Source organism: Lepidochelys kempii, chromosome 14 (assembly GCF_965140265.1).
Source record: "Lepidochelys kempii isolate rLepKem1 chromosome 14, rLepKem1.hap2, whole genome shotgun sequence".
NCBI lineage: Eukaryota > Metazoa > Chordata > Testudines > Cheloniidae > Lepidochelys > Lepidochelys kempii.
In genome coordinates this window covers 19,913,631-19,939,981 of record NC_133269.1, presented here as the reverse complement: position 1 = coordinate 19,939,981, position 26,351 = coordinate 19,913,631, and the positions used below count along the sequence as shown (strand labels likewise).

General features: G+C 39.9%; 1 protein-coding gene across 8 annotated transcripts in view; it reads right to left on the bottom strand.

The window, feature by feature from the left end:
• Positions 1-26,351, bottom strand: part of TBCD (tubulin folding cofactor D) — a 261,333-nt gene that overhangs the window by 7,333 nt on the left and 227,649 nt on the right. For 7 of the 8 annotated variants that reach the window (XM_073311985.1, XM_073311984.1, XM_073311991.1 and 4 more), the window contains exons 34-38: positions 21,698-21,819; positions 20,416-20,493; positions 14,737-14,826; positions 13,543-13,630; positions 784-893 (exon numbers count right to left, since the gene is read on the bottom strand). In XM_073311985.1, the coding sequence (XP_073168086.1) occupies positions 784-893; positions 13,543-13,630; positions 14,737-14,826; positions 20,416-20,493; positions 21,698-21,819 (488 nt within the window). Of the gene's footprint in view, positions 1-783; positions 894-13,542; positions 13,631-14,736; positions 14,827-20,415; positions 20,494-21,697; positions 21,820-21,980; positions 22,107-26,351 lie in introns of those variants that run through there. The other variant, XM_073311992.1, reaches the window with a different exon arrangement.

Here is a 26,351-nt window from a genome sequence, read left to right as displayed (position 1 = left end):
AATGTTGCCATTACAGCAGAGCATTTGATAAAAGAGTTCTTCGAAAAGAGTAATAGAAATTACTCAAAATTCTGGCAAGTAGTTGTGGTACATTTAGCTATATTAATTCACAATTGCATGCCAGGCCTTCTTTCCAGAAGAGGTTTAATGACAAAGACACCAGAAGGTAGTTTAAATTGTATTATTTAATTAATACTACAATATGAAAGTTCCACTGGGGAATGTCAGACTACTCTATTTCAGAATATTTGTTTGAAGGAGGTTTCAACATTTCTGAAACCTATATTTCATAGGAAAATAGGAGTAATTCTTCTCATTATGACACTTTTCAACTCTTTGCCCATATACCACCCTTTCTCAGAATACTGGAAGTGCTCAAGAATGCCAAGAAAACGTGTCTGCAATTGAGGTTTGTCTGTTACACAAAAGAAATGCATTGTGGAATCACAACAAACTTCCAGGACTTCCTCCCCTTTTTCTTTATTAGAAATTATGGGTATTTTAGTAAACACCATTGGACAAGTAAAAATAAAACCACAGCACCTTTATTTACCACCAATATATGATATACAATATACAAGCTTGCAAGGCAGGAAGATCCCTTTCAGCAATACCCTTTTTGGCCTAAAAACTTGTTTAAAGCAATAAGTGGATCTTGCTAAAGATGTCACGTCATTTATAGTTCCTTTTCCACTTTTCCTCATGAACAAAAATTTCATAGATATGAGAATTATTAAAATTGGCCTTATTTTTAAACATTTCTCGGACAATGAATTCACTTACCAGTTGGTATCACTAAGTACTGTCATGACCTCATCCAGAATATCAGGATCAACAATATCACTGTAGGTTATCAACATTTCATACACTTGACTGGCTGTTGTTTTCCTTATCTAGAGAAGGGGAGAGAGAGAATTTACAGTTGCTGAAAACAGTGAAATTATCCAGACTGCTACATAAGAGCTACATGTTATTTACAGTTGTTATGCACAGTACTTTCAGAATACTTTAGTGGAAGAAGTGGTATAATGTTCAGAATGCAGAACTGGGAGTGATATTCCCGAGTCTGCCAGTGATATGCTGTGGAACCTGGGGAAAGTGACTTCACCTCCATGCTGCAGTTTGAACATCTCTAAAATGGATATTATAGCATTTCTTCTGTATCTCAAAGAAGTGTTGTGAGTGTAATGTTTATTAAATGTGTGGCACGCCTAAGATGAAATCACTTATTCAGAGATGGCTATTTGATGATTTATGTTCTACTTTAATACTTTGAGCTCCTCAGATGGAAGATGCTAAAGAATTGCAATGTGCTTTACAAATAGTACCCTCACAACAAATATATGAGGCAGAAAAGTACATCCCTGATTTTACAAACAGGAATGCTAAGGTAGAGAGAGATGAGTCATACAGGCATTTTTTGGCAGAACAAACAATATACTTTGGATTTTCTTAAGAAAATGTCTCCTTAATGTTCCCTGTGGTTCCTCAAAATGTGGCTTAAAATTCTGAGCGTTATATTCTATAGATGCATATTCACTTATTCATTGTAGAATATATCATGTTCTTCTCTAGCACGCAATTTTCACGCAGTGTTATAGGGCACTACTGTACAGACAGATACACTTACTTTTAGGGCACCCAAAGAAAGGTTCATATTATTTGCCTTCTATTCTGTGCTGGTATATACTTAGTTGTGGACAAATTAGCCAAATACACAACAAACAGTCTAGAAAGACAATACATTTTTAGATAATCTAACTGTTCAGAACCATAAATCCCTTATTTTTTACTACAGAAGACAGGGAGCCTCCCAGCTTGTTTGGAAGTAATTATTGCAATAGGTGATGCTTCCCAATCTGCTCCATCCAGTATCTATTCAACACACACTGCCTTGCTTCATCAATGAAATCCAAGCATTGATCAAGGCACCTGGAGATCCCTGCAACAGTCAGTCCCTATCTCCTGGTATGCGTAAGATCCAAATGACTCCCTTTATGCCAGCCTGGTTCCCTCATCCATCTACTCTGGCACCTCTCAGGGCAGAGAACAAAAACGGAAGGATGCAATTTGAAAGAAATTTGGATTTCTTCACTTTTGACTTCTGTAACAACCTCACTGTTTAAGCAGAAGGATTTCTGCGCTTATTTAAATATTGATTAACTAGAGGCCACAAAATACTCTCTCATGGGAATATGACAGTGTTATTGCAATATGGTAGTTTGGGTTACCATGTAAATACCTATTTAAAACATTTTAAAATCATATATTATTTACACAACAGATTATAATGGCTACTTTACAATTGTTATATCACCATATACCATGTACTATAAATATAGATTTTGGAAGGTACATTAACCATATGTAGTAATATTACTTATGAAAACTACTTCCTGTGCAAACACAGTATGAAACTTCTTATTTTAAATTATTTGGATGACTGTATTCTTGAAAATAGCAAAAGTAGTAAAATTTGTTCTTCAAAATTTAAGTCACTTTGGAGTTATGACACACAAGATTACACTTGAATATTATTAACCTCATCAGTTTAAAACAGTCTAAACTGATTTTTTTTTTTTTTTTTTAGATCACCCTGGGCTTAAGATTTTGTAAGCCAAATTTCAGCTTATATTCAACTTTTACTGCTAAGTATTGTTTTGGGGTTGTTGTTTTTAAACATTATGTTTCAAAAGGAGTTTGTTTTTATAGGAAGATACATAGATAGCACCTGAAAAGTACCTAAGCGGGTACTTAACTTTAAGCACATGAGTTGTTCTACTCGATGCCAATGGGACAATTCATATGCTTAAAATTTGGCATGTACCATATTGAATGGGGACCTAAATCTGCAGAGAGATAAATAGGTAACTGATAATAGGTAAGATGGGTGAAACCTTGGTAGTTACTGATGATACTGATAATACGTTAATATGGTATTTAAAAAATGGGATTATAATGAACATACTGACATACAAGCTGTGTGAACAAGTTTCAGAAGTTCTCATTGTTGGTTTAATTCTGCTCCCATTGAAGTCAATGAGAATTTGACCATCATCTTCAATGGCAGCAGACTTAGGCCAAAGGTGTGTTCTTTTGAAATCCTCATCTTATACTGTATTTAACATACATAATTAACTGGAGTTGGTTTGGATTCTTAGATTTAGTATGGACTGTTTGGATTTTAAAGTTACACCAAAGGTCCTTGGATGAGTGTCTTTATTGTATAGTTGCAGATCTGCAATTAAAATTTTGAAATGTTGCCATATGAATTTACTTTCAGGAGGTAAATTAAAATTATGTCTATTTACTTTTATTACGAAGGTCATGACAGATGTGACGATTAACCTGAGCAGAAGGTTGGCAGCCCGATCATTTCCTTTCTAGGAGTGACCTCTCCCCTCTTGGAGATATTGGGGTTGCACCTCTCTCCCAGTTTTTTTTAAATCAGGATGTTGGTCCCTTTTTCTGAGGACAGTGTTGCCCTTTGAGTCTTAACCCACAGAGGGTTTCTGAGCACAAACTGTCCGAAGTGGAGGAAATATAGGGGGACCTATTGACAGAACAAGGAGTAATGGTCTCAAGTTGCACTTGGGGAGGTTTAGGTTCGATGTTAGGAAAAACTTTTTCACTAGGAGGGTGGTGAAGCACTGGAATGGGTTACCTAGGGAGGTGGTGGAATCTCCTTCCTTAGCAGTTTTCAAGGTCAGGCTTGACAAAGCCCTGGCTAGGATGATTTAGTTGGGGATTGGTCCTGCTTTGAGAAGGATTTGGACTAGATGATCTCCTGAGGTCCCTTCCAACCCTGATTTTAAAAAAAGTAAATAAAAAAAATCCAATTTTTTTAATTTAAATTGGATTTTTTTGGTAAAATGCTTTTTGCGGAAAACACCTATCTAAAGATAGTTTTAATTAAGATACATTATAGCTCAAAGATATCTCATCATGCAATAGGAATTATAAATTTTAATTCTATAATATGAGACAATGTATTCATGTAATGTTTAAGAAAAGTTTTGTAAGTGAGCTCCAATAGTTCATGGATTAGGGACCCAATTTTATGGGGTTCCAGGGGCTTCTGTATAGATTATTTAGGTTAATCTTTCGATCTACCCAATGGGACTCAATGCTCAGTCTAGCATATACCATCAGAGATGCTTAGTTTTGCATTTCTCAAACTGTGGATTTGTGTCTCCAAAGATAACATGCTTGTTAACAGCAAAAATGTTTTTAATTAAATAAATATATATGGAGGTGAGAAATAATAGACCTCAACCCTATTGTCCCTCTGCAAATTTGTGTACACAGAGTCAATCTCTTACCTCTCTCTAAAAGTACAAAGTTTCAAAAAGTTCAATGAATACAAGATTGTTGCGGGCAGAATAGATCTGGACAAGAAGTAGTAGTCTGGAGATAAATGTGAGAAGGGAGGGACAGGCAGTAGAAACAAAAGTGGAACTGTTTGAGCAGCATATTCCGGAAGTCTTGAGGTCCTTCCAAGTGTCGTCTTCATTGATTTGAGATCTACCATTCCATTCTCTCACTAGAAGGGAAAACCTATAATGGCAACAGGCTGTAAAAAGAGACCCAATTTGAGAACCATTCAAGAAATATATGTTTGCTGATGATGTTTTAAAGAAAGTCACACCAGTGAACTGGTAGAAGTCACTTAAGCACTTGGATTCAGAGACTGTTGAAGTGATAATCTCACTTTTAACAGCAGTAGCTTCTGCTGACGGTGTAGAAAGAATATTTTCTTCCTTTGGACTAATTCATTCCAAATTGAGAAATCGTTTGGGACCTGAAAAAGTAGGAAAGCTTGTTTTTCTTTTCCAGATTATGAACAAACAGGAACATGAAGGTGAAGACAACTGAGTTAGCTGCAGAAGCCAACATTTTAAGTTTCTCATGTTGACTTGGCTGACAGTCTATTTAAGGTTTTTTTTTAATATTTCATTTAACTATTTTAGTTAAACAATTTTAACAAAAACAAACAATTTTAAAAAACTTGAATATTTAACAAAATTCAAAAATTCATATGCTTTTTTTGTTAAAATATTATATGTTCGCTGTTGAAGAAAAAAATCCAGAATACATAACGTTGTTGTTTTAGTTAAATAAAACAATTTAAATGTCTGTTTGGTGATGTTCTCCTCCTAAAACAGCATGGCAAGAAAATCCTCCAAATATTAATGATTAACCTGTTGAATTGGAGATAGTTCACCTCCCAATTACTTCATAAATATCTGCTTCAATCATCTTTGGTAAATGAAATAACCAAACAATCATTCATTTTTTGATATAGCTGTAAAACTAATCTGAAAAGTTTTCAAAATAAATAACTTTAAAAATGTCTAGTGTTTACCTTAAAAATGAAACTTACATCTATCTCTGAGTTGTGAAGAATATGTATTAAGGTTATAACAACCAACAAGAATGCACTTTTATGCAGAAAACCATGATTAAATTGAGTCTTCCTAACTAGTGATTTAAATCCATTTGATTTCAATCAAATCCACCCAGGAAGATAGCCCTGTCTGCTCTTGCAGAGAGGTTCCAGGGGAGCCTTAGGTGGTGTGGGGGATGCAAAGGCCCCAACAACTCAGCAGACGCTGAGTCCCTTTTCCCTAGCTGAGCAACTGTCCCACAGTTGCTGGGAGCAATTGTGGCCAAGTTCTCTTTCTGAGGCTCCTGGAAGGACTGCTCATCTTCTGTATGCTCTTCCTTGCTGGGTGAGGAGGGACCACATAGAGGAAAGCAGCATGGTGGGCAGTTCTGGTCTGGGAAAGATCCCAGTTTTGTCTCCAGAGAAGGGCGGGGGAGGGAGGAAGACAGCTCATTCTTGCACCAAATTGGCTTTAGCAACTGGGAAACAAAAAGGATAGGAAGGAGAGCTGGGCCCCACTCTGTGAAGATGATCAAAGACAAAGAATTTGGAGAGGGACTGCCTACAGCATGCCAAAGATCTGAAGCCTTCATGAAGATATATGGGAAGGGAGGTGCAACACACATATCCCAGACAGAGGGTGGGTCCAGATCCATATCTAAATGCTAAATTGAGGTGGAGACCTTGGATTCTCCAACACATTTTGAAAATTATCTACAGAATTAAATAATTATATAGAATCTAAAAGGATGTCTGTTAGGAGTTTCTACTATGTAATGAAAAAAGCACTGGAAATGACTGAATAGTAATTAATTTGTAACTCTGGAATTCAAAAGTGCATTTTTAGAATATTCACTTTCTAGCCCCTTAGTATTCCTTCACTGAATCTGCAGTGCAGGGGTGGCCAACCTGAGCCGGAGAAGGAGCCAAAATTTACCAATGTACATTGCCAAAGAGCCACAGTAATACATCAGCAGCCCCCCACTAACCCCCCCAGCACCTCCTGCCTGCTGGCAGCCCTGCTGATCAGCACTTCCCCCTCCCTCCCAGTGCCTACTGCCCCTTGCGATCAGCTGTTTCACAGCATACAGGAGGCTCTGGGAGGGAGTGGGGAGGAGCAAGGGTGCAGCAGGCTCAGGGGAGGGGGCCTTGGGGTAAGGTGTGGAGTGGTGACAGGGCCTGGGGTTGAGCAGTGGAAAGTTGGCACCTGTAGCTCCAGCCCCAGAGTCAGCACCTATGCAAGGAGCCACCTATTAACTTCATGGCAGCCCTCAGTTTGGCCACTTTTGCTAGTGGCTCAAACCTGCCGTTCACTCAGCTAACCTCATTACTGGCCAGCATGGGGAAAAGGAAGGAGAACAATCCCCACAATCTTTGCTGGTCCACGTAGTGGGTCAGGGAACATGCCAGGGACCTTCCCCTCTGGTGGGACCCACAGTCCAGGTCAACTCCTCCTGTATCCAATAGGGAGTTGGGGGGAACCCGGGCCCCCCCTCTACTCCGGGTTCCAGCCCAGGGCCCTGTGGATCACAGCTGTCTATAGTGTTTCGTGTAACACCTGTGTGACAGCTACAACTCCCTGGGCTACTTCCCCATGGCCTCCTCCCAACACCTTCTGTATCCTCACCACAGGACCTTCCTCCTGATGCCAGATAGCATTTGTACTCCTCAGTCCTCCAGCAGCACACCCTCTCACTCTCAGCTCCTTGCGCACCCCTCACTGTCTGAAGTGAGGTCCTTTTTAAACCAGGTGCCCTTTTTAGCTTGCCTTAATTGATTCTAGCAGCTTCTTAATTTGCTCCAGGTGTCCTAATGAGCCTGTCTGCCTTAATTGGTTCCAGCATCTTCCTGATTGTTCTGGAACTGCCTTGTTACCTTACCCAGGGAAAAGGAACGTGATTAACCTGGGACTAATAGATCTGCCTTCTATTACTCTCCTGTAGCCATCTGGCCTGACCCGGTCACACTGTATATTAACTGGAGTTCTTAGAGATGTTTTGTCCCTATGGGTCCTCCACATGAGGACATGTGCATGCCCATGCACTTCTGATCAGCATTTTTTGTCCACAGTGCCCATGGGTCTGTGTCTGCGCCCTGTGCCTCTTGTGCTCCAGTACAAGGGCATATAGGTGACAGGCAGAGACACCACCACTACAGTTCCTTCTCAACCTCAAAGCCTAGCAAGATTCCAAAGCAGAGGAGGAGGGAGGGTAGTGGAGCACCACAGAGACAAAAAAATCTCAAAGCAGCACAGTTATTGTACCAACTGAATAACCTCTCCTTCTTGGAGTTATTGTCCCTATGGGTGCTAGTAAGGAGATTCCCGAGCACTGCCTCAGTTACAGAGGAGGGAGCTGAGGAGCAGGTATGGTACAGATTGAAGAACAGCTTTGCTAAAGGATGCATCCTCTCTGGAAGCATACATTGTAGAATAGTGTTGTGGAAATATGTGTACAAACACCAAGCTCGAGGCCTTATACAAATGTTGATGCAGGGTATGTTTTTCGGTAGGGCTATAGAAGTGGATTGAGCAACCTAAAACCCATTTTGACAATTTTTGGGTGGAGGAGGGTGGCTGTCCCCCTCATTCTCTTAGTGACAGTAATCAAGAGTCTGGGAGAAACTCTGAAGGGTTTGATCCTATCTAGGTAGAAGGCAAGAGCATTTATCACATCCAGAGTATGAAGACTGGCTTCCTTTTTCAAAGAGTGAGGATTGGGGTAAATCACTGGTAACTGAATACCTTGATTGATATAGAAACACAAGACTTTAAGTAGGAAACAAGAATGGGGGCATAATGTCACCTTATTGTGGTAGTACACCACCTGTGCTGGATCAGCCATAAGCACTTCTAAGGTCTCCTATCCTCCTGGCCAAGGTGACAGCTATGAGGAATGATGTTTTGAAGGACAGATGAAGAAACAAATAGGTCCCCATGGGCTTATGTGGAGTTTTTCCTAAGACAAGGCATTAAGAATTGAATTAAGGTTCTAACATGGTGGATGTAGGCTCTTTTACAGGAGGAATTAGGTTAGACAGACCATTAAGGAATCTCGCGGTTGTAGGATGTGTGAAAACACAAGAAGCCTTCACCTTGTGACTGAAAAGCTGTCTTAGTGGCTGGGTGAACCTTAACAGAACTCAGTGACAAACCCAGAGTCCACAGATTCAGCTGGTAATTGAGTATGTTCAGGATAAGACACTCGGAAGGAGATACAGACTATTGGACACACCAGGGTTGGAAACTCTTACACTTCTGTCGGTAAGTATTCCTTGTGGTGGGCTTTCTACTACTTGTCAGTACTCTCTGGATATCAAGAGAACAATCTTGTTTCATACCCAAGAGCCACTGAGACAAATCACACCTGGAAATGCAGTGATGAGAGGTTGGGGTGGATTATGGAGCTCAATTCCTCAGTCAGAAGGTCCGCTGTCAGAGGAAGGAAAAGACGTGGACACAGGTAGGCAAATCAGGTCTGGGAACCATACCTACATGGGCCATGACAGCACTATGAAAATGATCACTGCTCTCTCTTGAATCAGCTTGTTCAGAACTTTGAGTAGCGGCGGCGTTTGAGGATAAGGAAACAGCAGAAAGAGAAGCCAGGGGAAAGAAGACATCTCCCAACAAGCTGTGAGTGTTCTCTCCCACTGAGTTGAAGCAATGGCACTTCATGCTGGACAGCATTACAAAGATCTATGGCCAGAGAACACAAGGTGAGTCAAATCTCCTGAAAAACTGAGTCATTCAGCTTTCACTTGTGGTCCTGATGGAATGCCTGCTCAGCGAGTCCAGCAGGTAAACCACTTAGCTGTATATTTGATGGGATATGCAACAATTCCATATGTTTACTGACTCTGAACATAAGGACTGGGATCTTGCTCCTCCTTGGCAATTTTATAATACATGGCTGCTTGGTTTTCCATCATTACTCTGAGTGGACCCTGATATTGGGCAGGAAATGATGGTAAGTGCCATGACTGCCCGGAGTAAGAATGTTAATATGGAGAGAAGCCTCCTGGGAAGTCCATTTGCCTTCATCTGTAGAGTCCTGGAGATGGGCACCCGAACCTAGCAGGGAGGCATCTGTGGTGATGATCTTTGCAGGGAGTAGACGCAAGAATTGAACTTCTACCCAGACCTTTCGGGGGATCCTTCCACCAGTTGACGGATCGAGGACTCTCTATGGTGCAGACACCTACTTGGAAAGTTTGTTTTTGTTGGTGATGCCATACTCTCTCTGGCAGTACTGCAGAGAACCTCCCTTTTGATATACCTGAGCCAGGCTCAAAGACGTCAGGAGTGTAGTCTTGCATGGAATGTTACAAACGTACAGTCCACCAAGTGGCCCAAAAATTGAACTTGCAGTGTTTTGTGGGCTGTGTTGTAGAGTGGAAATGAGGCTGGACATTGTGACAAACCTGTCTGTGGGTAGGTACGTTCTGGCTGTTGTGGAGTCTAGAGGGGCTGCATAGGTATCAAAGTAGACTTTTCCAATGTTGAGACAAAGGGCCAGAGAGTGCAAGAGGCCCAGGGCCTTTTTGGTAGCTGACAGTACCTTGAGGAGCCAGTCAGCCAGATATGGAAGATTTCCCATCCAACAAAGGTGGGCCACAAAGACTGAGAAGGCATTTGTTGATAAGCCAAATGGTAGAGCACAGTACTGGTAGTTCTTGCAAACAATGAATCTTAGGAACTGCTGATGCAATGGCTGCATGGCTATATGAAAATAGGCATCCTGGAAGTTGAGGATGATGAACCAGTCCCCAGGATGTAAAGATAGAATTCTCACTGCTTGACCATCCAGAATCACTTTTTAAGGATAAAAGTGTTCAGAGTCCTAAGATCCAGGATTTGTCTCCATCTTCCTTTTTTCTTGGGAATTAGGAAATACCTAAAGCAGAAACCCTTCATGATGAAGACTAGAGGAAGGGATTCAATCACCCCCAAAAGCATGAGAGATGCATCTCTTGCTTTGAGAGTCCCTTCTGAGAAGAGTCCCTGAATAGTAATGGAAAGGAGGGATAGAGCTGAACTGGATGGAATAGCCCACTGATACCACCCTTTCACTCCATCTGTCTGAGGTGAAAATGGGAGGTGATCTCCATAGGGTGGATGGAGGATGGGTTGCTGCAGCAGAAGATCCAGTATAAGGAGTGGTTCATGACCCTCAACCAATCAGTCAAAATGGTTATTTGGAAGAGGTCGCCGACTGAGAGGTCATTGTAGACGACTGCCCATTCTTGCAGAACCTGCACCGTATTCTGGGAGTTTAGCTCGTCCTAGGAAGTTTGGGTAGCGGACTAGTCGAGAGTGCTGTACTGTCTGTGCCTTGCTGTATGTTCTTCTTTTCGAAGGCATACAGATGCCAAGAAATTGGTCTTTGAGCAAGTGGAGAGATCTATGACATCACTGAAGAGCTTAGGCCCATCAAAAGGGAGGGTCTCCACAGTACTGTGTACCTTGTTGGGAAGGTCAAAGGATTGCAGCCAGGAGACTTGATGCATGACAACAGCAGTTGTCACAGAACATGTTAAAAAAAGCCTGTAGGGAAGCCTTTGTGATCATCTGTCCTTCCATAATGAGAGCTTGAAGTTGCTCCTTCTTCCCTTGATGTGAATGATTAATAAAACGTGAAAAGTTGCTGCCATTTGTAGTGTAATATTTTGCCATCAAGGCCTGATAGTTGGCAACCCTGAGGAGCAGCCAAGATGATTCAGGCACTTAAGTTCTTTATCAGAGCGTGCTGATCTGAATTAATAGTCTATTTCTTTTACTGACAGCAACAACCACCAAAGAGTTAGGGGAAGGATGGGAGAATACATACTCCAAACTCTTGGCCTGCACACAGTACTTATCAACCTTTTTGCATATGGGAGGGATGGTTGCTGGTGTCTGCCATACCATATGGGCTGGTGATAGTAAGGCCTCATTGATATGTAAACCTATCTTACCTTGACAGGAGGTATGCAATATGTCCACCAAAGAATGCCGAGGTTCATGTACTTCCTCCAAAGGGACCTGTAAAGCTTCTGCACTATGTGTTTCATTAGGTTTTGAAAAGCTCCAAAGTCATCCATGTAGGAGGTGGAGGGGCATAAGTGCCTCCTATGGAGAGGAGGAGAAGGAGGTCATCTTTCTATCCTTTACTCTTGTTTCTTCAGAGGGTCTTCCTGGGGAAAAGGATCCCGAGGTGGCAGTTGATTTTGGCAGGTCCTTCTGTGTTAGAGCACCTGTAAAACTGGCTCAAGGGTTCCAAAAGGCCAAATGGAGTTGGACATAATGGAAAGGAGTTGGATCTCAGGGATGTTCCTATCAAGGCTGACAGGTTGTCTGTCAATTGGTTCCTGGGGATCTTGTCTTCAGGAAATATCTGAAGGGAGGGAGAAAGGCTGGAATGGAATGGGAAGGCAGTGGACTCTTGGGATGGAGACTTCTGAGTCATCTCCCACATCCAGTGGATGAGCTATAGGTGCCCGTAGCAGGGCTTGTGTCAGCAGAGGGGGCCAACGCAGACTAGCGACCATGTCAGTACCCACGGCTAAGTATTTGTATGAAGACACACCAGCACCGAAGGGGGCTCTGAAGAGTATGTCAATACTGGCTGGAAGTCCTCTTGGTATCCCTCAGCAGAGGGGATTTGGGCTCCTCCATAGTCTGGAGATCCTTATGGGAGAAGAACCTGAACGGTACTGATGAGCCTAGAGCCTGGCATAGTTCCTCAGGGTGAAGCACATCTAGAGGTCCTGGAGATGGCAGAGCTGTGCGCTCTTGTTGGTTGTTGCCTTAGGGAGATGGTACTGGAGAAGGAACTGAAGCAGATTTCTTCGAAAGTCCGTGTGTTTGGAGGGCTCCAATCCTGGTACCAACAATGATGCCACGTGTGGGCTGCTTGTCAGAAGACTTAAGTATGCGGCTTACTTTCTAGGTAGTCCTAGTATCTCAGTACTGGGAGAGGTAGGAGCCTCAACAGGATCCACACAAGGATGTGAAGTCTCCTGACTCCTTTGTCTTAGGATGACTTTTCCCTCTTGAGCTCTCTCTCGGGGGAGGTGGGTCTTTTCCATTTAAAAGGCTTTGAAGAGCCTGAAGTTGCTCATGGTCTCTGCTTAATGAAGCTGGTGCCAAGGAAATTACTGGAGTGCTCTGAGCTGGTGAGGCATATTTATCAAGAGAGAGAAGGATGTTGGACCCCGCAGATCTCTCAAGGATGCTCCATAAGGAACAGTTTCAGTCTATCTTTCCTCAGTATTGTTGATCTGTCCTTGAAGTTGGAACAGACCTTACACATGGACAGGACATGGGACTCTCCGAGGCAGCAGAGACAGCTAGAATGCCCATCACTGAGGGGAAAAAACCGATGACAGGTTCAGCAGGGTTTGAATCCTGTGTTTTTTTGGTATAACCCACTCGGAGAGGCTGCAAGGCTGGAGGACCATGAAATAAAAGGGAAAGGGGTAACCCCCTCTCCCCCTGAAGCCTGTGCTATATAATAAAAAAATAAAGAAATACAAAATAAAATAGATAAAATAAAAGGATAAAAAAATCTGTATCAACTAGCAAGTGGAAACTATTATACTCCATCTTAAACCATAGGTGGTGAAGTAACCGGAGCAGCGGTGGGTCCGCCCTTCCCTATATTCCCTAATACCACAGCACAAGAAGGCATAGGGTGCTGGCGCAGATCAAAAGGCACTGCTAAAAAAATCTCCAATCAAAAGCACAGACACACACACACCCTCACACAGAGCATCAGCAGGGCCAGTAACTCAAGGAAGAATTTATTATGGGTGGCACCAAAATGGAGATTAGAGCCTCATTGGGCTGTACAAACAGAATAGCAGCAATTTCTGGATCGTAAATGCTTTGTGGTAAAGACTCGGACAAAGGGGAAAGAATATGGACACAACATACAAGCAAATCAATAAGGTAAAGAATTGGCAGGCACTAAGATTTCAGATGAGTAACATCCAGAGAAAAACCTACCCAAAAATATATGTTTTTTTAAAATATCTGTGAAAAAATGTGAACACTGTATGTCAAATGTACTTTCAATCCCTTTTCACTTGAAGTAGTATTTAACAACATTATTTCTTGGTAAAAAAGATGATATTCTTTTCTCCAAAAGCCTTATGGCAACACCTCCAATACTTACCACAGGAAATGGATGGCAAAGAAGAAGAAACAGCTGAAATAAAACTTTCTTTCTCATGTCACCTTGAAACTGAATCATGCCACAAAACCTAGAAAAATAAGAATGTATAGAACTTGAGTGGTTTCCTTTCACTAGTTAGTCACAAAGGTACATTTTATTGTTGAGGTTAATAATTAAGACTTATAAATATGTATAAATAAAATAAAAGTTTTGCTTCCCTCAAAAAGTCTCACTTTATTTTCCAGCCACCGTAGGAAAGCAAACTAAAGGAAAGTATAGTAAAAATCATTAAGGGTTAGTAAACAATGTCTGGGGTGCCACACAGGTATGCCAAATACAAATATGGTTTTAAAACTACTGACAGGCAGCACCAAAGAATGTGTGTGAAAATCACCACAAAGAGAATAAGCTCTCACACAGCGAAACAAAGACACGGTGTAAGCTAATGCATGATTTGGTTAGGAGTAAAGGATAGTTCGGATATGTGGCTTATTGCTCATTTTAATCTTTCTAGAATGCTTTCAAATACTGGAGTAGAAAAAGTGAACTAGTGGTAGACTAAGAGCATTGACACATTCAGTCAAGAATATCCTAGCTGTATCCCGTGCTTTCAGCAGAGTTACAGCTGACAGTGTCATACCAGCTTCTGCCAAGGAACATCAATTCAGACTAACATCACTGTTTCCAGGGCCATGATCTCACCCACCCACCTACAACGCTCCTGATGCACCTCAGTCCTGACTTGCAACTTCTCCCTGCTATTCCAGACGTAATTTTCTCTGGAGCAGAAACATCCAAACTGGTTTTGTGTTCTAGCTCACAAATAGGATTCAGGGTGATTTACTTAATTATGTTTGTTATCTAGCCAGCATTTGAATCAAATTATTAGGTTTTTACTTCTGGAGAGCTTAACACACCCCATAGGGCACCAGCAGTTTAATCATTTTGGTTGGGGACTCCTGGAATCAAATCTTTACTGATTCTTTGTGCGTGTTTTTCTTAAAACACACTTATAAAGATCATGGAAACTTTGAGTTACATTAATTCATATGTTTTTTCAGATAAATTTCATGCCAAATAGACAAAGGAGAACAATTCTCCAATCACCCCATCCCACCTCACTGCTCTATGTTCGGAAGTTGAATCTTTCTCCATTCCTTGAGTTAAAAAGGGAAGATTTTTATACCAACTCACACTGCAATGCTGGAGCGAAGTTTTTGAATGTCTTTGGATTTCTTGATCTCTTCTTTGCAAAGAGTAAGTAACTTCAGAGAAAATGGATGGCTGAAATTTTTAAAAGTTCATTTTAGTTATTCATTTTACAAGGCAAACAGAACTCTTTTAGGTTTCTATTTCTAAATGAATATAGTTGTCATGGAGGGTGCCAGATAAATAGTATTATTCGTAGAACAAACAGCAGTATAGGAAGCTTCCCCAACAATGCTCTACCAATCTGATTACCCCTTTCTTGAAGGACCTCCTTTCTAATGGTGAGGATTTACTTCAGCCTCAATGCTTACTCAGTCACTGACCTCTATATTGACAAGGGAGAGATAAATACTAATTGTTTTGTGCTGCGATTACCTGTACACTGGGGGAGTGAACTATAACCAAATTCATTCCACATATGCCACCAAACAATTAGATGCCATGTCTTGTTATTACTACCAACCTGTGTTGGATCAGAAATGGCAAAGGAAGAGAGAGAAAACATTCTGTATCCACATAAAAATCTATTTATGTTATGCATTGCTATGTTAACTAGCCCTTAATCATTCCCTACTGTTTTAAAATTCCTCAAACTTTTTTTGGTATCAAGTGAGGATCAATGCACTTTAAACTATTGTACTGTCATGATCTCTTAGTGATTCCTAAGTGCCTTAGTTCTCCAAAGCTTTACTGCTAAATGCAATACAGTTTGACACCATCTTGAAATATATTTAGCAAGTGTGTTTTTTCCACACACCATATGGGAAACGTGGTTCTCACAGTTCTTTCCCAGATGCTTACACAAACAGTGTTGTTTAATATTCTGTTTGTTCATATTTCATGGGCTCTTAGAATATATCCTTATAGTTGCAGCATAACTTGTTTAATCTTCTGCTCAATACTCTTAGGCATCCGATAAAAAAACAGCAGAATAATTTGCTGTGTCATAAATGTAGCATGACACCATTTCATATTTGTTTAGTAAAAAACAACACTGGCAAAGAAATACTTTTGTTTTATTCCTAGATTGTGCATTTAGGAAACCTCCACTGTACTATGTATGAAAAGCATAAAGCAAAATCCAGACATTTATCTCGGTTATGTTGAGTTAAACTGTGGATCTAAAAATAAGATTAAAGTGTACAATATAATTTAACGTATCTATTTTGCAACAATACAAAAGTGATAGCAATGATAAGTTATAATTTTCATACAATAGGCTTCAGCGTGCTTTACATTATTTTAAAAGGTAATTTCAGCAAAAGCACTGGTGTAGTTATGTGGAATTGGCGAAGATCTCTAACTCAGGGGCGTGCAGTGGTAAGTTCTGTGCTACCACCACAGCCACATTTCGCATCAGCTCTGCTCCAACCCTGCAAAGAGACTGAGATTGGTGAGAAGTGTGCACGTGTGAGACATTTGAGGGGGATGGTGTACATGCATGCATGAATTTGAGAGTTCATGTGTATCCATGTCCAATGGTGTATGTTTAGGTAGGTAGATAGGAAGATAAGTAGGTGTGTGTATTAATCCCCAGCTACATGTGTATGGCAGTATGCATGGGGTGAACTGTGTGTCGTTGAATAATAAAGGCTGGGTATCTTTTCCTGGGCCGGCAAATTACACAAGGCTATTTTCCAGACTGGCTGAAGGTTACAGGAGTTTAACTACAGTATCTGCAGTGTGTGCCTGCCTTTCAGCACAGGATAACAGCAATATGGTGAATTAGGTGAGATTTTAAACTGTTTCAACAATATAGACATTGCTGAAAAGCACAGCAACAAAGAGGCCAGTTGGAACAGAGCATCTGGAAAAAATTTAGTTCATGTAACCTTATGTGCAGCATTTGGTGTTTAAAACAGACCCACTTTCCTTTCTGTCACCTGCCAATTTCACATTTGTAATAACTAAACCTAACCTATGTGTGATCTCAGATGACTCAAATAGCTTGGCCTCTTTAAAGGAAATTGAGAAAATTCCTTCTTCTGTGTGGGCATGGTTCCAGCAGAAACAGAATCAGTATCTGGGGAAAAGAGATCAGTCTGAAGTCTTTACATTATGTAAATTGGGCACACGTGTTCCTGCAAAAAGAATTTTTGTTTTAAGGTGAGCTGCATTTCAATTAGATCAGTCATGACATTTCTTGGGGTGGTCTTGAAATCAGCGGAGAGCCATGCTGTGCCCCTTTCAGCTTAGGCTCTATTAAGGAATGGAATTACCACTACTTAAAGGAATCGCCAGTAGTATTAAAATCTAAGAGCCACATCAGTAATGACATGCCATCTTATGGCACTTTATAAAACCTTCTGCAAATTGTTATATTGACAGTTTTAGAAATGAGAGCACCTAATAGCTGAACATATACAGACAGTACTTCTGTGAAGTTGCCAAGTGCACACTATACCAATAGAATGATGATTTAGAGACTATTCTGTTCAAACTTTGTAGGTACTGTATGCTAGAATATGTCTAGGTATTTTTAGCTCCAGGAATTAGATATTTCTTCAGTGGAACTACTCCTGAGGATAAGAGATTCACAATCTGGGCCTGTTGTATTACAGCCCAGTCCTGCAAGATGCCAAATGCCCCCATCTCCCACTCAAATCAATCACTAAGCATCTTGCAGGATCAGCCTTCAGCAAGCATTCTGGAAACCCTGCCACACAGGGCCTAGACTATAATTTGACTTTAAAACCACTGTTCAAATGTGCTAGCCTAGGCCTCTGCCACCATTCCTGACCAACTAACAGTCAGCCAGAATTACATTACTCTTTAAAATGAAGAGGAATGGTGAAGAGGCCATATGAGTGAATATGAATTCCATAAAAATTCACAATTGTATTAGGTTAAAATTCAGAGTTTTATGCAACAGTGTATGTCTGCAGAGAGGAACCATTACACTTCAGTGGAAAAGTACTGCAGCTATTAGTGAGGAAAAAAGGAGACTAGACGGTGAATGAGAAATGGCAAACAGACTTTTCACCTCAATAGCACAGATTCAAACCTGGCCAAGGGCAAGAGCGAACAAAAGTTGTTACTGGCAGCTGTTTGGTCACCTAGGAAAATAGTTGGTTTATGCCATTTCCTATTAAGCAGGTATCCATTCTATAACTGGCCTCCTTGTTGGCAGCCTCAGCAGAGGTGCAAAGGACTGAATGGATTATGAAGATTCAGCTCCGCTCTCAACCTTATAGGTTATCAATCTAGTCAGGGTTGAAGCACACTGACAGGACAGTTCTGGGGAAACTGTCAAGTGATGTATTTGTCCAGTATATACTAAAGAAACCTAGCATTGTCAGCCCAGCACATTTCATGAGCACTAAAAGTCAGTTAGACAGAGCAATGAGAATGCTTTCCGCTATCTTTTCCAAACCCAGCTTTAGGGGGGCATCTTCTGAATAGTCAAGAACATGCACTCCAAGCTGTGTTCCTGTGAAGCAAGAATGACATCCAGTGGCAATTCAGGCTAATGCAAAGTATTTATGTCCCAAGGGGTGTCAAACCATTAATCCAATAGCTATAACTTAAATATAGAACTCAGCAACAATTTGGATATTATTTACCTGCTCTGGACAGCTAATATTTTTTGCAACTGCTGTTGGAAAAAAGGAGGTCTGATATAGTATATACAAACCTCCTTTTTACTGTAACAGAATAGACATTTGCATTTGCAAATACTCATTTTTTATAACGAAATTTAACAATAGTCAGCTGAAGGCTAAGCAGTCATTGGCATCATAATCATAGGTGTTGGAGCATCTAAATCCAAGACCAACTTGCCAAGACGTAGTTGCCCAGATTAAGAAAAAACCCCAACAAATAATTTTGTTCCATGTTCCAGGCTTTTGAGCAAGAGTTGCATACTCTATAGATCAAATGTAATGTACTGTATAACAGGACATTTTTCATGTTAAAAAAAAAAAAATCAACCAGCACTATAATTCTTAGCTGATGTGTTCTGGCATACACATATTGACATTAAAAATGAGAGAAAGCATTCACCTCCTAACCCCCAGCACTTTTTAAATACATTCTAGCTCTAAAATTGTATGCTGTATGTTATAGGGCAGTGTGTCTGCAATTCAGTCCGACTCATTCTGCATTGTATTTTTGCATCCTTTTTGGCACATTTCTTTGGCTGAGGGGGCATACAAGTGGTTCTGCTCGAGGAATCCGTTCCAGCAGTCACACACTCCCATATTCTTTCACACAAAAAGCAGTGATTTCCTACACTGCAGTGCAGCAGGCATCGGTGAGCCAGGGCAGGTATTTAACTATCTTTTAACCATCCCAGAAAGATTTTCCCAGAACAAACTATAATTACTGCAAACATAGGGCAGCACTCTGGAACTCTTTCCAGTTAGCTTAGAGTTTTCTACAGCACCGTCTAAGCTCTTCCCAGATAAATTAGATCTGTATTGCAAGATTGCTAAGTGAACTTCTTGGAGTCTTTATCCTCTAAATAAGGAAGGGAGAGAAATTCATCAGATTAATTTATGGTTTTATTTTGCCTGAGGGTGGTGATGGTTTATTAATTCTTAATATTCCAATTTCTACCATTTAGAAATATGTTACTAGTTTAAGAAATATACCCTATACATATAATTGGAAATATTCGTATAATTAGTTAAAACTTTCAGACCAGTAGAAACTTTCAAAGTGCATCCACTGTGAGTGATTTTAACATTAAAATAAAGAGAAACTTTTTAAAATAGATGCCAAATCCAGTATAAAATTGCATATAACGCCTTGAGTGCTGTACAGCTCTGCCAGGTATCTGCAGATGTGCAGACATACTACTTGTCAGACTTCAAACTGGAATGCTTATTCACATTTATTCAGTCCCAAGATATTACCTTCCAGAATATTTAACTTGACTGGAAACTTTGGGCCTTGCACCCTGCAACTCACAGAACAATGAATTTTTAAAAATGTTGGCCAGCAGAGGCATTTTGCCTCAGCATGTCACACTGGGAAATACTGCCAGTGAAATGGACATGGCATGGTGAACAATATATTTATTCCCAATAATATGTACAGCTAATTATGGCTGTACAGCAATTCTCAGCAATTGTATGAATCTGTCACTGCCACACCTTCTCCAGATGAATATATGCAGATTGAATCTCGTTCATTTGCTGGTCATAAAACAGTGATAAAAAGAGAGCTAAAATGGGTTAAAGGGATATTGCCAAGGCTCTTAGCCCCAGTATTTGACCTTTGGATTTGACCTTTCTTGATAGTCGCTCAATGGATTATTGCAGCTTCAGGGAAATTTAAACAAAATGATTAAGTTGCCTAATATACAGCGTAGCAGGCACCTCAGTCTAAGGCAGCTGTTCTTTGGCACTACCACTATACATACATGAGTTTGTTGCAAGATTTAAAAAAGCACATAGCACACTGTGAAACCAAAAGTACCCCCGCAATTGTAATTATCAGGGTTTTTGATGCATTTTTCAACAGAAGAAAAGATCTTCTGAGAAAGGACCACTGTCAAGGTACAGATCAGATTTTGGTTTTAAGAACATTGACATTCAACTGGTAACAACATTCTCACTAGTAACACAACACAAACATGTAAATTAGCCACAGCAGCAGCTATCCCCTTCAGTGTCCTCCGATATAAAACAGCAATTTCAAAGCAGAATAATTAGCACTTACTTCTCTTCAGTGGTGAAGATATCAAAGCAACCATTGGCCAGCATTTGATCTAGCATCTTTAGCAAGGGTACAGACACCCTAATGTAAAAAAAAAAAGTACACACTGTAAAGACATTTCTTGGCACAGATTTCATTTATACTCTTTCCCCCCCCCCCCCCACTCTTGCTTCCTATAAAAATACCTCTCATCTACATACATCTATTTAAATTAGAATTCCACTCCACCCTAGAGGAAGGTTGCTAGGTAACTTCTGTGAGTTGGCTAAATCATTCTAGTTGGCTGAGATGGCTGCATTCTGTTGCAGCCAAAGGGAAGAGGCAGGTCAACAGCTAGTGTGGGTGTAAGTCTGTAGGGGTCTGGAAACCCAACTCAAACCTGTACAATAATTTTTATGAATCTGAAAAATGTACTTCACTGAGTTTATTAAAAGTTGCAAAAACTTTTCATTTAGCCTAGTTATTGAATGGATTAGAGCACGTGTCATGGCAGCCAAAACAGCTACACGTGTATTCCCAGCTACCACTGCTGAGTGAACTCTAAAATGGAGACTGAAAATTCTGCAAAATTTCATGAACAGAAAAAAATCCCCAGGAAAATAAACTAGCTCACAAACATGTCTGGTAGTGGGGTTTAGGTGAATAAATCTTGCTATGTAAAAAATCTGGTCTTTCAACTGGCCTGTTTTATGTTACAGTTACAATCTGCATATTCCTAAAGAAACCCTTCCTAAATAAATACATGGTGGATTGCACTACAAATTGCACATATATTTTATCACATCAATATCCGCTCCATCGGGCATGGTGGCACGCGCCTATAATCCCAGCTACTTGGGAGGCTGAGGCTGGTGGATCACTCAGGGGTTCTGGGCTGCGGTGCACTATGCTGATCAGATGTCCGGTGACACTGACAGCCTGGCCAGCAGGTGGCTGAAGGACGGGCTAAAACAACACGACTGATGTGTTGTGATCAGTGCTCTCTCTGTGGGCTGATAGACCAATCGATCAAGGTGAATATCAGCTCCCCCAAATACTGCATTACATTAAAATATTACAGCTTATCACAATACGTTCAGCATTGCAATAAGGTAAATGTTTCCTTCTTTATATACTGCACCATACCATAACTCTGTCTTTTCTGGGGGTTTTGTTGAATGTATTTTCTTTCTTCCCTAATATCTTAAAACATTTACATGGTACAACTTTAGACAACTGTTCATACTTCGAAAGATCTGCTCAGTGCACATTGTTTCAACTAACTCCTTTATGAGAGAAAGATTACCTGTCATTCAGCAGGTTATCCTCAAAGACCTGTAGCAATGTCTCACAAAAGTTATTCATGGCGCCTAGATCATTTTGGATTTTCTTCATATAGTCAAACAAGCTCTGTGCAGAGTACCTGACCTATAAAAGAGAAATATTTCAAGTGAAGCAGTGTGCAAAACACACCTGGCTGTGGCTGAAATAAATTAAAAAGATTTAAACATCCATGAACTGGACATGAATATGTTCATTCCTGATCATGTGAGCCTCACATGTTTACCATGATTAGATACTCCTTTACATCATATCCAAGAGTGACTGAGTGTACAAATTCACTGCCAGGATTTGACAGGAAGACAGCTATTTCACTTTCCATTTAAACAATATTGTTTTTTCAAGTTAAAGTTTTGCCACTGTAGGAGCTTGAACTAAAAGGGGAAAAAAAAGATTCAGTAAAGGGTTCACATGTAGACCAAAATAACCTAGAAAACCCATTGTGCTTCTATACTTCAAACTTGTGCACAGCTAACCTGCACAGAAATCAATGGCAGATATGCATGTGCATTGGAGCATCAGGATTATAGCGTTTTAAACATTTATCAGACGGAATTAGTTTTCAAATACTTCAACCAATATGTAAATAACACTTTTCTATAATGTATTTTAATAAGTTTTAACAGTAGTATACAACACACTATATAAATAGCATACCACAGTTCCCCCAAGCTAGCAGTAGTTGGACTACCTACATATAGATGTCATTCAAATAAGTACATCATTACTGAGGTATGCTGAATTTCAAAACCCATAATCAAGCTTTGATGGCACCTAGGAGTAGATGTTTGTAAAAGCCAATTGTCCTCAAAGAAAATTTGAACTAAATTGAGTAAATATTGTACTTTCATACATCAAAAGTAATTTAAAGGAGTTTCTTCACATGCTGAAATTATGCTGCATATTTATGTTTATGGTCTTCAGAGTATATAAAAAGATTTAAGGTACAAGACATTTACTGAAAAATTCAATACCTAATGAATTATTTTATACTACATTATAAAAAAATATTTCCACTGACTTTTTGCAAAGGAAAGAAATGATACACAATTGCAAACAGTTCTCCTTTCTTTGAGTAAAATAAAATTTTAATAAATCAAGCACTTTCCCTATCCAAATATTGCAGAGGGTTGACATGAAGAAATCTGTAAAGTCTCATGGAAATATTTCAGAAAGCATGTGTCTAACCATACATTTTTTTGCCACATTCCTAATTTATATTTCATACTGACTAATTTCCAGCTGTCTCAGATTACCACCATAATTTTGAAGAGAGCCAAGTCCCCAGATGTTTTTCCCTGAAAGTCTCAAAAAATTAACAATGCAGTTCCACAGAAAGTCATTAAAAGACAACAGTGAGCAGAGTCAATATAAGCATGTAGAATAAGCTAACAAAACAGAGAAATGCATGGAATAGGACTCCATAGAAATGGGGGAGGGCAGATTATGAAATGCACATGAACACATCTCAAAGATTTACAGTTTTTATAGGACAGGGGTTCTCAAACTGGCGGTCGGGACCCCTCAGGGGGTCACAAGATTACTACATGGGAGGGGGAGGGGGTCGCAAGCTGTCAACCTCCACCCCAAACTCCACTTTGCCTTCAGCATTTATAATGGTGTTAACTATATTAAAAGGTGTTTTTAATTTATAAGGGGGGGGTCGCACTCAGAGGCTTGCTACGTGAAAGGGGTCACCAATACAGAAGTTTGAGAACCACTGCTATAGGATAAGTACCATTCATTCTTCTCTGACAGGTTTCAGAGTAGCAGCTGTGTTAGTCTGTATCCGCAAAAAGAACAGGAGTACTTGTGGCACCTTAGAGACTAACAAATTTATTTGAGCATAAGCTTTCGTGGGCTACAGCCCACCTCATCGGATGCATAGAATGGAACATATAGTAAGAAGATATATATATATACACACACACACACAAATACAGAGAACTTCCACAACTTCCACCTTCTCTGTATGTAAATATATATCTTCTTACAATATGTTTAATTCTGTGCATCGGATGAAGTGGGCTGTAGCCCACAAAAGCTTATGCGCTAATAAATTTGTTAGTCTCTAAGGTGCCACAAGTCCTCCTGTTCTTTCTTCTTTGAATAATTGTCCTCATAGATTCCATTCTTGGTAACTAACAAGCAGTAAAGTGTTTGCTTGGAGGTGGGTAGGAGGAGTCCCCTTTAAACAATGAAAAGAAAACTGGGAAGTGATGGTTCACATGGAACTCAGACCAGAGACAACGCTGGGCAGAAATTTGGGATAAGGCCTGAGAGTGACTGTCCCTTATGAAACTGCGTAAGAGGGACTCACCACGAGAGTCTGAGTCTCCCCTATCGTTCGAGCTGATGTAATGGCTACTAAAAAAGACTGTCTTCATCAAAAGTGGTAAAAGTGGTAAAGGTACACATACATACCAAAAGAATCTAAAAATAAATGAGCATTTTACAGTTTTATCAGAGTTGCTCGAATTTACAATTTTCATATCACTGATATATATACATTTCATTGCACAGATAAAGACCTATTCACAGAATCAGAACGTTCCTGCACATGTGCAGGAAGAAGATGAAATGTACATTAGGGTATGTTATGCTCAATAAATAGCACTGTTCCTGGCTCATTTCAAATCCTGACATATTTACTATACTTAAGTGGCAGCAGGGTGTTTTCCTTAGAACTAAAAAATAATAAAGTCTAGTAGTTAGCACAAATGAGCCCATGTCTGCATGGTCCTGCTCACAATACTTCTTTTAATACTCCCAATCTTCAAAAGCAAATAACCCTTCTGAAGTTCTATGTCAGTGACATTTAATGTAAACTAATAAACAATTCACAATACTTTCTTTTAAAAGGTGTCAGAAATCAGTCTCAAATGTATTCTGCTTGATAACAAACTTGCAAATTCAGAATATAGACCCATGGACCCACTCCTGCAAACTTTTCTAAACCAGTGGACTACTTGCCAGTGTAAAGGATTCTCTTCTGATTATGGGTTGCAGTGTAAGGCAGCATAATTGGATAATGTAGAACCACACTTATTTTCTCAAATTTCAAACCATCTAAATATGTCCTTGCATTTTAATTTAGTAAGGCAACTAAGACAAAACTGTTCAAAGAAGCAGCAGTTTTTCCAAAGCAGCACAAGAAGTCACTACAGTGTTTGGCAAGCTCTGAGTCTATTTCAGAACTTTACTTTTGAGAAAGATTAATGCTCTTACACACGATAGATTCTGTGCATACAGAACACTTACATAAATCTGGTGTGGTTACAATTTTTATGTTTTGTCATTTGACTCATTAACTCACTTAATAGCTAGACAGATCCAGCAATGGCTGGTATAAATCTTATTGCTGTACTTCAGCACAGCTCTCTAGAATTGTTTTATATTTGTGGCCAGGCAAAAACCTGCAGTCCTCCAATGAGACTGTCTTACAAAATAGTATCTTCTTGAAGATATCATGTCTTTACTTATTAAACATCTATAACATTTCACACTGTATTTTTTTATTTGTACTGAACAAATCCCAGGAGGACATTCTGTGATTTAGTGTAGACTGATATAATACAATATAATAATCATGTAAGATCATCATGCAATATGTCTCAGAAGCACTGATCATGCAACATGCTTGAAATTACAGTTTGAATCTTCTAATAGTATAACTGGCTTATGATAATGCATAGTTCTTATGGTTACGTAACAGAAAACTTCCTGATGTATGGGGTCTTGAGAACATCAGGAAGTTTTCTGTTACGTAGCCATAAGAAATATGCATTATCATAAGCCAGTTATACTATTAGAAGATTCTTTTCTAAAAAATATCCTTTGAAACAAAAGAATGCTGCAGAATGCCAAAACTCAAACCCCAAATGACAACTACTTTTTCAGATTACTTGAAATACTTGGACTAAAATTATTTCAAAAGAAAACATCTGCTATCAAAATGCTTCTGAGTGAGACATATTCCACACAGTTCCTCTAAGCCGACTTCTTTACTTTTCAAAAAATGAAACTGTACCCTGTCTGCTCTATATGACGAATGTTACATGCTAATGCCATATTTTGTTGTGCTCATTTCTGCTACTGACAGAGAGAGAACAAACTTTTTTCAGTCTTAGAGAAACTCCCTTTTGGAAATCAAGCAAAAATATCAAAAGTCTCAAAACATCCCCATCTTCACTCTCTATAAAGCTATTACACATAAGAAATAGTCCTGATTTCCTTTCCCATCAAGAGTCTCCTCAACTTGTGCTCACAAATAATTGATGGAAGTTAAAGTGAAGTTTTGCTACCCCTACCTACATATGAACACAGCACGCACACGGGCGCACGTGCACACACTCTGTGTCTGTGTGTGTGTCTCTGTGTCTTGGGAGGAGCCATTTGAGTTAGTGGGAGAAATTCGTTGTCTACCTGTTTACTCTTGAGAACAGAGAAGCACCAGTCCAGGTGAATGGCTGCTTCAGAAGCACCCCTGCCAATGACTTTGGTGTACTGAAATACAAAAGCACCAAGAAGAGCCAAACAGGTGGCTTCTAAAGACCTGCCACCTTCTTTCCTAACTAGGGCAGAAGCTAAAAAGTAGCACACTCCCATAGTTACCAACC